At 40.3% G+C, this 15,220-nt stretch overlaps 1 protein-coding gene across 3 annotated transcripts in view; it reads left to right on the plus strand.

The window, feature by feature from the left end:
* The window catches only part of lrwd1 (leucine-rich repeats and WD repeat domain containing 1), a 39,219-nt gene extending 24,773 nt beyond the window's left edge, over positions 1-14,446 (plus strand). For 2 of the 3 annotated variants that reach the window (XM_052035771.1, XM_052035772.1), the window contains exons 14-16: positions 2,761-2,919; positions 11,454-11,563; positions 13,307-14,434. In XM_052035771.1, the coding sequence (XP_051891731.1) occupies positions 2,761-2,919; positions 11,454-11,563; positions 13,307-13,447 (410 nt within the window). In that variant the 3' untranslated portion in view covers positions 13,448-14,434. Of the gene's footprint in view, positions 1-2,760; positions 2,920-11,453; positions 11,564-13,306 lie in introns of all 3 variants that reach the window. The other variant, XM_052035773.1, reaches the window with a different exon arrangement.
* The last annotated feature ends 774 nt before the right edge of the window (positions 14,447-15,220 follow it).

Here is a 15,220-nt window from a genome sequence, read left to right on the forward strand (position 1 = left end):
ACTGAGATGAGGAGAAATTTATTCAGAGGGTTCTGCATTTAAGCTCTCTCCTTTATCTCTATTGGATCTATACCAGTATTTCATAAATCAGAAGGAACAACAGCTGGTGAGAACAGGAATAGTTTTACCAGTATTAAAGCCCAGAATCAGCCAAGACTATGTGCACTGTGGCTATATCAGCTTTTGCTTTGACGTCATTAGAATCCTCAGAGAAAATCTGTCCATTGCTTGGGTCAAGAGGAACCTTTAGCATAATAACTAAAAATATAAATGTAGAATAAGGTTCTATTTCAAATCTGGGAATTTTTAACCACCTAGGGGTATGAAGTTTACAACCTAGTTATTTGGTTATGATGGTTTGGTAAAAAAAGTTCTTCCAATAAGAAATAAAGTCCTTGTTGTTACTATGATATGGAACTGCAGTAATTCAGTTGTATTCAATAAAAACAGATTGATCAATTTTTGGGCATTTTCACAATATCCCTTGATTATATGATAGTGCTGGAAAATGTTTCTGAGGAAAAAGAGAAAAAGATCAGTCACAATCTTAATGAATAGTTTCCAATGGCCAGATGGCTTATCTGCCCCCATTTAAATTGCATCTGGTTTGTCAAGTTGGATTAGCTATCAGAATGCTATTATATTTGCAACCAAAGATTATAACCAATTCAGCTTTTTTAAATTAAGGCTTATTTCCTAAATAAAAAGAATTTGGATAATGTAAGTTTACTGTACCATTTGTAAATTTATAGGTCACAAAACTGGGCTTTGTAGCATTCAATGTATTGATTTTATAGCTCCCAATTTGTGTCCTGTTTTTTGCATGATTCGGAAAAACACACTTGTACCCTGACTTCTGCTGTCCACAAATCAGTCAACGTGGTGGAACACGTATTGCCTATGTTGGCCAGAAATATGAGAAAAGGCAAATAATGACTTTATCCCTCATGACAATGCTGTCAAACTGGGCTGCAACTATCCAGCTACAGCTAGGTGTTAAGCGTATAAAAGGAACCAGTAGCTTAGTAGCAGGAAGAATCTCCACATTGGCACTATTTTTAAAAAATTCATAAATTACTTGGAGATTTGTTGTTCAGAGTTGTTGCGTTTGCTGCTTGTGGAAATATTGAAAGATTTTGAAGTCTTCAAGAAATGCTGTGGCTGAAAACCGTGTAAGGAATGCTTTGCGTTTGGGTGACCGAGACTGAATTTCTTTGATGGGTGCATCAGCAACATTACAAGGCTGTGTTTGTGTCCTTTGGAATTGACTCATTGAATTGTCACAGTTTTACTTCCTCTCGCTGCCTGTACCTTCCTGCTGTCCTATAGATAGACGATAAATCTCCCTCTCCCGTCTCACCTACCATTGCCTCTAAAGTGGTGTCTGCAAAGAAGGGGGGGTTATCACCTTGTCCTGGTGTGCCATCACTTGATGCCGTATTTTGAGTGGTGCACGCTGGCTGTAATTATTGCTGTCTGGTTTGAACTAATTTAGTCACATTCAAAATAGAGTCTATGGTTTTGTGATATGTCTGTCAACAGTGTGATTAATTCCTGATCAACCAGCCAAAGGGCCTCTGATAATCTACAGTAGAAGGGCTTGGGGTAGAAAAGCGAGGAGGTGAGTCAGAAATTTCATGGGAAAGTCATAAAGATGGCAGGGACAGATGGAAAGGTAGGAGGGTGTCATTTTTATGGTGGAAGTAAGGATTGGAAAGTGATGGCAAAGAGAATGATGTGCAGGTTTGGAGTTATGATGGTGGCATGTTGATATAATGATATATACTTGTGGGAGGGAAGGGTTTGTCAGGGTGGGGGCAGGTGTTACATAGATATTTGGGAGGCAGGGCTGCACCTACTGTAGACTGAGATGGTAGGGGAGGAGCAATCAGAAAGAATGGAAAATTGAAGAAGGCTCCTAATAGAGAAGGATGAATGTTTCTGACTCTCCAGCAATGTCTTGGGTAGGGTCAGATCCTTTACCTATCACCAAAACAGGTCTAAAACCTACCCTCCAATTAAGACCAGTTGCAGTACTGTCATGGACAATAAATGTAGAATTTGCATAAATGACATCAACAAAAGTTGTGTGCCAGTTGATGTCACAGTACACACCCAGCAGAGTCTACGTGCTACCGCCTCGTGCACAGAACCATCAGCAACAATTTTGTCCCACTTTCTTCTGCATTGGCATGAAAATGTGACGGAGGATGAGAGGTGACTTGATGGAGGTGTATAAGGTTATGAGAGGGATAGATAGAATGGACAGCCACCACCTTTTCCCCAGGACAGCAGTGGCCAATACCAGAGGACATCCATTTAAGGTGAGTGGAGGAAAATTTAGGGGAGATGTCAGCGGTAGGTTTTTTATGCAGAGAGTGGTGGGTGCCTGGAACGCACTGCCAAGGGTGGTGGTGGAGGCTGATACAATAAGGACATTTAAAAGACTCTTGGATAGACATGGAGTAAAAAGAATGGAGGGTTATGGGCTGTGTAGGAGGGAAGGGTTAGATTGATTGTGGGGTAGGTTTATATAGGTTGGCACAACATCGTGGGCTGAAGGGCCCACATTTTGCTGTACTGTTTTATGTTCGATGTTCTAAACTCAGATGTTAGAACATTCCAGCATCTTTTAATGGCATTAAGCATCACTCTTCTGAAGATATCATTTGAAATTATTTGTAATTTACTCAATTGCTGCTGCTTTGGATATTACTGAATCTATTAGACTTAATAATATTTTATCCTGTGATTGTACAGCTTCCAAAAGTTCCAAGCAAGGCTCAATATACCTGTGGAGCTGGAGTAAGACCTTAAAAAAATGGAAGAAACGGAACACTAAGGTGCATGCAGAGATTCTGAGAGAGTTTGAGTGGTCCAATACAGAAGAGTCTTACATAGCACTCACTGCTTGTCCAGGTTAGTGCATAAGAACAAAAGGACGTTTACAAGATTCTTGCTCTGCTTCAGTAAATATTTGTTTTCTGCCACTTTACTCTTATTGTGTAGTTGGACAGTAAACTGCTTTGATGGATTTTAAAGTTTTAGTTAAAGGTGAAACTACAAAATTATTATCTCCCTAAATAACCATATTAAAATATATCAAAAGTACTTCACAAAATGTTTTGGTTAAGTTCTGTCATTATGATGTGAACAGATTATTATGGTGATAAGGAAGTACAACATTAGGACTTATCCACAGATCACTGAAAGTTGCCTTGCAGGTGGATAGGGTAGTTAAGAAAGCTTATGGGATGTTAGCTTTCATAAGTCGGGGGATCGAGTTTAAGAGCTGCGAGGTAATGATGCAGCTCTACAAAACTCTGGTTAGATCACACTTAGAGTACTGTGTCCAGTTCTGGTTGCCTCATTATAGGAAGGATGTGGAAGCTTTGGAAAGGGTCCAGAGGAGATTTACCAGGATGCTGCCTGGTTTGGAGAGTAAGGATTATGAGGAGAAACTAAGGGAGCTAGGGCTTTACTCTTTGGAGAGAAGGAGGATGAGGGGAGACATGATAGAGATATACAAAATATTAAGAGGAATAGATAGACAGCTGACGCCTCTTTCCCAGGGCACCAATGCTCAATACAAGAGGGTATGGCTTTAAAGTAATGGGTGGGAAGTTTAAGGGAGATATCAGAGGGAGGTTTTCCACCCAGAGAGTGGTTGGTGTATGGAATGCACTGCCTGGTGTATTGGTGGAGGCAGGTACACTGGTCAAGTTCAAGAGATTGTTAGATAAGCATGTGGAGGAATCTAGAATAGGGGGATATGTGGGAGGAAGAGGTTAGATAGTCTTAAGCGAGGTTTGAAGGTCAGCACAACATGGTGGGCCGAAGGGCCTGTATTGTGCTGTATTCTATGACTTACTGGTATTTTAGTTAATCCATATTTAATGCATTTTGCTTTTCCTTGGCCACTTATAACCTGTAATATTGCTGGTTAGGGATGGCCTTGTGAAAGCCATTTTATTGGAGCTTCAGCTGTGTTGTCACATCTCTGCCGTAGGCATGACGACAGCACAGCATTCCTTGAGTCCTGTGAAATGTTAAGATCTTCATTAGATTAAATGATTGGCATGAATTATGAGTGAACAATTAAATATGTAACAAGAGGAGGGGACTTCATGAATGGAGTTGATCCTATGATGACTGGCAGCAGTTTGAACTTGTTCCTTACATTCCCCTGGGAGATTGCTATTTCTACCAGCGTGCTGCTGGACACAATTTCCCAAAGGGGGCTGGCTACCAGTGGCTTGGTGGGGCCCTGTGTAGCACATGGTACTCTGACCACTGGCGGCTAACACTGTCTTGTTCACTGGCTGTCAGATAAGCTGGTTGCTTGTCTGGGTTTTAAACACTGTGTTCATCCATAACCATCTCATAGGAAGCTCTTCATTAATTTTGGTGATTGGTTTCCAAGCTAAGATATGAAGAGAACCAAGTGATGTCAGATTAGAGCAGGAAAGTAGCACTGAAGTAAAAGATCAGCCATAATCTTATTGAATGGCATAGTAGGCAGGAGAAGTTGAATGACCTACTCTTGTTGCTGCTTCTGATGTGGATGATGGACACTCCTTGGCTTTGACTGGCAGCCCTGAGAACAAAAATAACAGCAGCAACCAGACTGTGGGATGGGTTGAAAAAATGAGAGCTTATTACAGTAGGAAAATCTCAAAGAGTAGAAAATGTAGGAGTAAAATTAAAGGGGAAATTAGGAAAGCAAAGGGAGGATACAAAAAAATGCCAGCGAGTAAAGTCAGAGAAAATCCAAGGATGTTTTAAGTGTAAAAAGAGCAAGGAGATGATGGAAAGAGTAGGGCCTATTTACAGACCAAAAGATAACCTGTGTGTGGAGGCAGAGGATGTGGGTAATGACCTTGATGAAAACTTTGCTGTTTTCACAGAAGAGGAAAGAGAGGGTGAAGTATTTAAAAGGAGTAAACATAGATGACATATTAAAGGCTTTAACATGTTTGAAACAGGAGTCCCTGGTTCTCCATAGGATGTGGTTTTGAAACCATCTCCACTGTAATCTTCAATAGTCAGCGATCTGATGAGAAATTCAGTGGCTAAAAGTCAGATATCCCCCATGTTTGATTTGCTGCATGTAGTGCTTACTCCAAAATGAAAGTTATCAAAAAAATTGCAAAATGGGGGCATTCTTGCTGTAAGAAATCATTATTGTAGCTTAGTCCCTTTAAGAAACATTAAAACCTTTTCTGAGAAATGGATCAGTGCTGTTAAAATGCCCTGTCTGTAGCAACGTGGCAATGAGGTGAAACTGGGGGCAGGGATCATGAAAAACTGGGATGGGCAGGGGAAAACTGGAGTGGGGAAGAGGTTAATGGTGCATGGGTCCATGTGGGAAGAGATCTATTTAGCATGGAATGAGCCAATCATTGTCTAACTTGGGCAATGAGGAGTTCACAAAAGCCTAGATCAATACTGAGGCGTGCAAGCAAAAGATTTTACATAAATGGAAATTGCAGGAGATGATTTTTAACATGTATTAGTCAAAAATCTGCTCTATTTCAGATTTTATCCCAGCTATTTCCACATTGGTAAGGTAAAATCATTTTGCATTAGAGATAAATTGTTGTACTGGTAATCTATAACAAAAGAGAACTGTATTATTGGTGGGTAGTTGGAATAATGTTCTGAATACAGCAGTACAAAAATATGAAACTAAAATGTTGCCAATTTTTAAAAAAGGAATGGATTGACATATAAGTTTACAAGGCCCAAGTGCAGGGTCAAAATCACTGCTTCCAAGCTGGAGTATAATACTCAAGTTGAATCAAGTCTGTTCTGCTTGTGAAGAATTGAGAAAGATTTGAGTTTTGGGAACATTTCAGAGAAGAGCCTCATTAGTGAGAAGAACATGTAAACGTTGGCTTTGAAATAAGGCATATGAGACATGGGAAAGGAAAATATACTGTGTATAAAATAGTGCACTAAAGTGGTACTGTCTGAGGAACAGCATTTCTGACCCATAATTGTGGAAGGTGATGTAAATTTGATTCACAGATTGCATTGATTTCCCAATCAGTGCATATTAAGCACCAACAACTTCATTAATGTTGTCCATATGTTGAAATCATCCAACACTGATGGATGTCAGCACTCCAGGGCCTTGAGCACTGAATCACTCCATTGCTGGAAGCCAAAGTTTGCATGTCCTTCTCACTAATGAGGCTCTTCTCTGAAATGCCTACAAAACTCAACTCTTTCTCAACAGTATTATTATGGTTGTATGCAACTGCAACACGGAAGTGAGATTGAAAGTTGACACCATTTAAAAGTTCAGGGATTGATGGCCTTAGCAGATGAGATTCAGGCATATCAAATTGTGTCCTTGGGTTAACCTCCGTGTAAGAAAGGACTTTTTCCTTGCAACTTTCTTCAACTCTCACCCTGTATTTTTTTTAAGTGGTTTTAAACATGGTCTCTCATGGCATACTTGATAGAAGTTTGTTCAATTTTTAGTCAGACTTGGTCAACCAGGAGGTAAATGCACTGAAGGAGTCCACTCCTAAGTGGCTAATGTCTTGACTCCTGAAGATATTAGTCACTTCTAAAAGACCTCCTGTTCTTGCTGAGACAGAACCTTATGCATTAACTTTTTCTACTTCTACCATAATTTCTTTGTCATTGTGATTTGTTTACTATATCAGTCAATGATGAATCGGGCCATCACAAGTACATGCAACATCGGTCTTTTCCATGGATTTATCTTGACTGTAGTTCCCCAATTCCATAATAGTTGCCGCCGTAGAGTAATTCCCATTTTGTATATATGTCCCGATGTCACATTTTTAAATTTTTGTTCCCACAATATATATCTAGAGTGACATCCAGTTCATTTAGTAGTTTAATTATTTTAGTCTGATGTTCAAGTTTAATCAAGTAAATATCATTTCCAAATTTCCTGGTGTACTCTTCCAAATTTAGATTAGACATTTGGTCAGATATATCAATAGTTGGTTATTTTCCTTGGTGTCAAGATGGTAAAATTCTATTTCCTATTGACACTTTTTGAGGAGGCACAGTACAACATGTTCGTATATAACTGGGCACGTTGGGTTATGACCATAAGTAAAAGATGCTATAGCTGTGGTACACAATACATCCCACTCCTCTTACAAACTCAATTAATAATTCAATGTTTGTCTGATTTAGAATACCTGGTTCAATTTGACCTCTTCCCAGAAGAGCCACATACAAATCTTTTCTGATTCTGTATCTTGTAGTGACAGGTTATTCCTATATGATCAATTTTCACTGAATGTGGTGATGGAGAACAATCTGAGCTTATCAGTACCTGCTGAGTTTGTTTCTATGTTACAGGCATTCTATAGACAGTCAGACTTCAAATCTTTATGAAGAAAACAGATGATGTAAATTGTGTTCTTGGGTTAATCTTGTTTGTGAAGTATAAGAAGCTTCTCCTTGAAGCTTTCTTCAATTCTCAGCCTACTCTTTTTTTTAAAGTTGCTTTATAGTATGCTGTGTTAAATATTGGTCAACCAGGAGTTAAGTGCATGTCTTTCTGAAGGTTCAGGCTACTCCACATCTTTAAATTCATTTTTTGGTACGTTGGTGCCTTTGTGAAGGTGATGCTGAGCCACCTTGAACTCTTCTGACAAAGATGCACTCACATGGCTGTTGGTTAGGGAGTTCCAGGGTTTAGATGATGGAATGGCAATGAGGGAATCACTTGCTACTTTGTCCTGAAAGGTATTATGCTTCTCAATTATTGTTGGAACTACAATCATCCAGGCATGTGCAGAGTATTAATCCAATTAACCTACACTAAAGGAAGGGATGAAGGTAGTCAGCATGACTTTGTTAGGTGGGATCCTGTCTGATCAATTTGATTGAATTTTTCAAAGAGGTAACAAAAGGTATTGATGAGGGCAATGCAGTTGATACCATCTGTTAAGACCTTTGACCAAGTCCCATGTGGGAGACTGGTCCAAAATGTTAGAGCTGATGGGATCCAGGGCAATCCAAAATTGGCCTTTTGTGTTAGGTGGCAGAAAATTATGGTGGAGGTTGTTTTTGTGGTTGGAAGCCTGTGACTAGTGGTCTAACATTGGAATCAAAGTTGCTGAGACTAGCTTCATTGATGGTAGAGATCTTGGGAGAAGGCAGAGTAGTATCGCCCAGTCATCACTTCTGACTGAACATAGTTGCCCTTGTCTTTGGCACTCAAGTGCTGGGCTTGTTCTGGAAGATTCCTATTCCTGTTTGTTATTTAATGGTCCACTCTTATTAATGAGTGGACTTGGCAGGACTGCAGAGCAGTGGTTTGATTTGATGGTTAGGAGATCACTTAGCCCTATCTATTGTGTGCTGTTTACTTGCTTAGTACACTTTTAGCCATACATTACCGTCCTACCAGGCTGACACCCATCAATACATTTGGTCTTAAGATACCACTTATGATGTACGATAAGGTATCAGAATCAGGTTTACTATCACTGACATATGTCGTGAATTTGCTGTTTTGCAGCAGCAGTACAGTGCAAGACATAAAAATTACTATAAGTTACAAAAATAAATAAATAGTACAAAAGAGGAATAATGAGGTAGTGTTCGGGGATTCATGGACCATTCAGAAATCTGATAGCGGAAGGGAAGAAGCTGTTCCTGAAACGTTGAGTGTCGATCTTCAGGCTCCTGTACCTTCTCCCCGATGGTAGTAATGTGAAGAGGGCATTCCCAGATGGCGAGGGTCCATAAAGATGGATGCTGCCTTCTTGACACACCACCTTTTGAAGATGTCCTTGATGGCGGGGAGGGTTGTGCCCATGGTGGAACTGGCTGAGTCTACAACCTTCTGCAGCCTCTTTCAATCCTGCACATTGGAGACTCCATACCAGGTGGTGATGCAACCAGTCAGAATGCTCTCCATTTTGTAGAATTTCTTGTGCAAGAGTCTTTGGTGACATACCAAACTCCTCATGAAGTAGAGCTGCTGGCATGCCTTCCTCACAATTGCATCAATGTGTTTGGCCCAGGATAGATCCTCTGAGATGTTGATACCCAGGAACTTGAAGCTGCTCACCCTTTCCACCGCTGACCCCTCAATAAGGACTGGTGCCTGTTCTCCAACTTCCGCTTCCTGAAGTCCACAACCAATTTTTTGGTTTTGCTGACGGTGAGTGCGAGGTGGTTGTTGTGATACCACTCAACCAGCCGATCTGTCTCACTCCTGTACACCTTCTCATCGCCATCTGAGATTCTGCAAACAACAGTGGTGTTATCAGCGAATTTATGGATGGCGTTTGAGCTGTGCCTAGCCACAGTCATGCGTTTAGAGAGAGTAGAGAAGTACGCTAAGTACGCATCCTTGAGGTGCACCTGTGTTGATTGTCAGTGAGGAGAAGATGTTATTACCAATCTGCACTGACTGTGGTCTCCTGATGAAGAAGTCGAGGATCCAGTTGCAGAGGGAGGTACAGAAGCTCAGGTTTTGAAGCTTGTTGATGAGTACTGAGGGGATGATGGTGTTGAACGCCGAGCTGTAATCAATGAACAGCAGCCTGATGTATGTTTTGCTGTTGTCAAGGTGCTCCAAAGCCAAGGAGAGAGCCAGTGAGATTGCGTCCGCTGTAGACCTGTTGTGGCGGTAGGCAAATTGCAGCGGGTCCTGGTCCTTGTGCAGGCAGGAGTTAATTCTAGCCATGACCAACCTCTCAAAGCACTTCATCACAGTAGATATGAGTGCTACCGGGCGATAGTCATTGAGGCAGCTTACCCTGCTCTTCTTGGTCCCCGGTATGATTGATGCTCTCTTGAAGCAGGTGGGAACCTCTGACTGCAGTAGTGAGATGTTGAAGACGTTCTTGAACACTCCAGCCAGTTGGTCGGCACAGATTTTCAGTACCCTGCCAAGTATGCCGTCGGGACGATGCCTTGCGAGGATTCACCCTCTTGAACGATGTTCTGATGTCGGCCTCCGAGACAGAGATCACAGGGTCGCCAGATACTGTGGGGATTTGTTATTCTCCCTTTCAAAGTGTGCATAAAAGGCGTTGAGCTCATTAGGGAGTGAGGCATCACTGCCATTTATGCTGTTAGGTTTCGCCTTGTAGGAAGTAATGACATGCAAACCCTGCCACAGCTGTCGTGTGTCCGATTGTGTCTCTAACTTCGCACGGAATTACCTTTTCGCTCTCATGATGGCCTCCCGAAGGTTGTATCTGGACTTCTTGTGGGGTTCTGGATCACCAGTCTTGAATGCCACAGTTCTAGCCCTCAGCAGACTGTGAATCTCCTGGTTCATCCAGGGCTTCTGGTTTGGGTAAACTTGGTATGTTCTCAACGGCACACACTCATCCACACAGTCGGTGACAGCTGTGGCATATTCATCCTGATCCAAAAATGAATCCCTGAATCCGCTGATTCAAAGCAGTCCTGTAAATGCTCCTCTGCCTCCCTTGACCATACCTTCACGGTCCTCACCACTGGTGCTGAGGTCCTCAGTCTCTGCCTTCACACCGGGAATAGAAGTACAGCCAGGTGATCGGACTTGCCAAAGTGCGGGCGTGGGATGGCATGGTAAGCGTTGTTGACGGTGGTGTAACAGTGATCAAGTGTGTTGACTCCTCTAGTTCCACAGGTGACATTGGTGGTAGTTTGTCAGAGACTTCAAGCTAGCCTGGTTGAAGTCCCCCGCAGTGATCGGGAAAGCATTAGGGCGCGCTGTCTTTTGATTGCTGATCACGGTGCTCAGTTTCTCCAGTGCCAGGGGTAGAATGGTGAAGCTCTCAGGCTGGAGCGCTGTGTCCGGAGTGCTGGGGGTGAGCCATGTGTCAGTGAAGCAGAGTACACAAATAGTCCCTGATGTCACTCTGGTACTGCAGTCTTGCTCTAAGTCTTCAACTTTATTTTCCAGAGGCCATACATTAGCCAGGAGGATGGTAGGGAGGGGGAGCCTTAAGGCCCTGCGTTTCAGTTTTACCTGCAGGGACGTTTTCTGAAACAATGGAGAGGTTCCCTGAGTCTCCAGCTGCTGCATTCACTCCTGGGTTGGTCTGGAGTCCCCAGTCTGCCGGTTTTTAAGATCGCTAGTTTTTTTAAATGACTTGAAATAATGTTGCTGACTGCAAGTTTTTTTTAAGAAAGACTTTAAACCTAATAATTTATTGATGTAATCAAATGTATAAATAGAATATACTTCACCTTCTGTAATAGTGTTGTTTCTATAATGGTGGCATCAACTTTGGGAAAATACCATTTAGTCAACGTATTCTTTTCATTGAATTTCACAGTTTCCATATTTTATTTAATATTTTAATTCAAACAAAGTAGTCAAAGTAAAGATGCTAAAACTTTTAGATAGGAAAAGTTAAAGAATCATGTGATACATAGGAATTGTTCAAAAGGACATAGAGGTGAATGTAATTAAATATTGCAATAATTAAGCAGAATTCTTTCCACAGCTGAAAACTATCTTCTATGTGGTGATGAGAAGGGAGACATCTGGATGTATAAGTTGGATGAGTTCAGCACTGGATATGTGACTTCTGGCGAGAAGACCTTACCAACACAGGTACCTCATACTGAAGCAAAGTTAAATCAGAATAAGCTTCTTTATGATCATTTGCATAGTTAATAATTGTAAATACTGTCTTCAAATGGCTTTTCATGTGGCACTGTTCATGGGTGGAATGCAAAAATTGTAAAATTTCCTGTGACGTTACTTCATTCTCTTGTTATCCACATATTTCTGCAAATCCAATTTGTCTGTTACAGATATTTTTAATGTCACTGTTCCTTCCAAATCAAATCATATCATCATTCTGCCTGATGAGGTGGTCTACAAATTTCCTCAGTCTCTTCTTTGCTGTATTCAATGTCTTCAGTAATTGCCAGTGGTCACATTCTCACTATTCCTAATGATGTGGGGAAAACCTTCAGAAACACCACATCAATCTTTGGCCTGTGAATATGATGATTGGCCCTTGTGTATTACTTATCTACTGCAGGAGTATATGACTGTGTTTTACAGTGATTCAACATTATATCAGTGTGGAATTTTACTTTTCACTTCATATTTTTTTTGTTAATAATCTTATTTCTGTTCATTTTCTTAACCAGGAGACTGAGGAGCTAATCTGGCTGTCAAGCCGTATGAAACAGCTTAGGCCAGAGATGCACACCTTTTGTGTGGACTGGGCCAGATTTACAATCCAAACCAATTTTCAAGGGCCATTCATGAAAATTATACTTTATTTTACCTGTACATAACCCCTAGAAAGAGATATTTTGAATGGCTTTTAAAGACACAAATGCCACAATTCTCACTGCACCCTTACCTTCTCCTCTTTGTTCTAACTACTGTCTCCTGCTGTCATTCACTGCCTCATTGCTGTTGTACTTGCTGCCTCCTTGATGCTCAAGTCACTTCCCCCTCACTGCCTTACACTGGTCTACTTAACAGGGCTGGCAGATAGCGGGGGAGCGTTGTTTCCACAGTAATGCTCTTCGTCCCTTGACACTTCACATGGTGATGTCACACCCTGCACCTTTTAAGAGGTTGAGCTGCCAGGGAATTTCCAGGAACTGTATGTCTATAGCTGGGGCAGCAAGTAGCCAGGCAAGTCAGAAGCAAGAGTGCAGAGACTCCAATTTAGATGCAAGAGAGTTGCTAAAGACCGTCTTAGCACCTGCACAATGTCCCCAATGATACAGCTGAAATTGCAAATCTCTAAATGGAGAAATCTAGAATTTCTTGCCATTCTGCAGTGAGATCTGGACTGGGTTAGCTTTAGCTGATTGCAATTTGGCTTCATCTTTTTTTAAATGATGACTTTATGATGCAGGGAACATTACCACAGGAAAATACTGTTAGCTTTTGAAGAAATAGTACTTGATTTTTAATAGCACAGCTCAAAAGGGATTATTGTGCATTTTGTATACTTCCATCGCTGTTTGTTCCAGTACTGAGTTGATTGTCAAAGATGAAAGGAGAAAGAAAAGAAAATATGAATGAACAGAATTAATACTTCCAGTTTATTAACTTTTAAGACAGATATCTTAAGAGGAATTACATTAGAGATTGATTTTCTCACAACCTTCCAGTCAACGTTTTGCCAGTGTCCGTACATAGGTGGGACACATAAGGAAGGGATGGAAAGAATTTGGGATAACAAGTGAATAGTGTTGAATGATCATATCCCCACATCAAATGATTACATAGTTGTATCTAAGAATTTAGCATTTGTACTTGTAAAATATGGATGAATGTTGCCTTCATTTGCTCATCTGGCTAACATTTTTGGATATTTTGCAGATTCTGAAGTGGCCAGCGATAGAAGCAAAAGGGGAAATAATTGAAGGAACTTTTGTAAATGTCGTAATTACAGATTCAGAATTTAAATATCTTGTAGCAGCAACAGACAAAAACATTGTTGTTATTTGGAAAAGAATGTAGTTATCGGCAAAAGAACTGGATATCCAAACTTCAAGATTAGAGCCACTGAACTTTTATCACAACTGAACAATGCTACCTGGCATTCTAGTACTGTATTCTAAATGGTCCTGCAGTTTATCTCAAAAGCCAAAATCTTTGTGTAAGAAGTATGGGACAAGGTATAAAAGTCATTGAGTCACTGTAATAAATTCTACCAGGTCACCGGTCATGCTGCTAATGGTAGATGATTTGAAATAAATACATCTTATAGTATATAAAGTGAAATACATTATTTTACTGCTAAAGAATAATCATATTTGACTTGCAATTCTTCTTTAGGCCTACAGGGTGTAATTGCTGTTCCTTCCTGAAACGATTTATGGTCTAATTGTTTTTAAGCAGATTAGAAATCTGACATAATTTTTATATACTCTCCCTCCCTGACCTCACCACCCCATAAAATGTAAAATTTAATATTAATCAAAATCTATTAACTGTTGGTGGAAAAATATATCTGCACTTTAGAAATGATGTCCCTTTTTGTGTACTTTTTAGAGTCCATCACAGTTCTGGTTTCATGTATGTCGCCATTAAATCTTTTGATTACACCAAACATGACAAAGCTGGCCATGAGCTAAAATGTTTTTATTGTCCTAATGATCTTAAAGAGGCTCCAACCTAAAGAGTTGTCCAAGTTTAGTTTCATCTAAACAGTAATTAAACCTTGAATCCTTAGAGATGCTTCTTAAAGTTAACCAAGACCTGAACAGCAAATCATGTAGTCATTGTATAATACAGTAATTATAGATTAAACATCCTTTGCCATGGGCTAAGCTTTATTCACCAGAGTGAAGCCACCATTAATCATCTAACTTGTAATTGAACTTTAATTATGTGTGTCAGTGACATTTTCTTAATATTTCAGAGACAATAGTAAAATAATTTTTTATTACAAATAATGCCTTGTATGGTTTGGAATGATTGAAAATGTTGTATAAAATTAAACAATTTCTGGTCTGTTATGGTGTTTCTTATGTTTGTCTATTTTTACTTTTATTTCTATGGGTCACCTATATGATAGAAACAGTTAATGCAAACCAGCCTCCCCCTTCATTGACTTTACACTTCTTGCGGCCTTGGCGAAAGCAGCCATCAAAATCAAGGACCTGTGGAACCTCAGTCATTCCCTCTTTTCCCCCCACCTTCCAGTGGGCAGAAGATACAAAAGCTTGAAAAATGTACCACTGGGCTCAAGGACAGCTTCTATCCTGCTGCTACAAGACTCTTGAATGGACCTCTTATACGATAAAGATGATCTCTTGATTTCTCACTCTACTTTCTTGTGGCCCTTGCACCTTATTTGTCTATCTGCACTGTGCTTTCTCTGTAACATTAACACTATATTCTGCATTTTGTTTTATTTTCCTTTTGCACTACCTCTATGTACTTATGTGTGGAATGATGTGTCTGGATGGCATGCAAACAAAAGCTTTTCAATGTGACATGTGACCATAATAAACCAATTACCAATTGGCTGTCAAACCACAATTAAGTGGTACCAGTACCGAGGCTTCACTGGCTTTGCTCAGATCTATTTTGAAATAAATCCAGATTTACAGTTTTCATTGCTTCATCTGGCCACAACCACTGAATTCTGAGAAATTATTTTCATTAACCCAATAAGTAAATTTGAGCCAAAAACAAAACTACACATAGAAATTCAGAAAATTTGGCTGATGACACATCTTCCTTTCCACTAATTCTGCAATCTCTTCCCCACCCACCCCCCATGGG

Source organism: Pristis pectinata, chromosome 21 (genome assembly GCF_009764475.1).
Source record: "Pristis pectinata isolate sPriPec2 chromosome 21, sPriPec2.1.pri, whole genome shotgun sequence".
NCBI lineage: Eukaryota > Metazoa > Chordata > Chondrichthyes > Rhinopristiformes > Pristidae > Pristis > Pristis pectinata.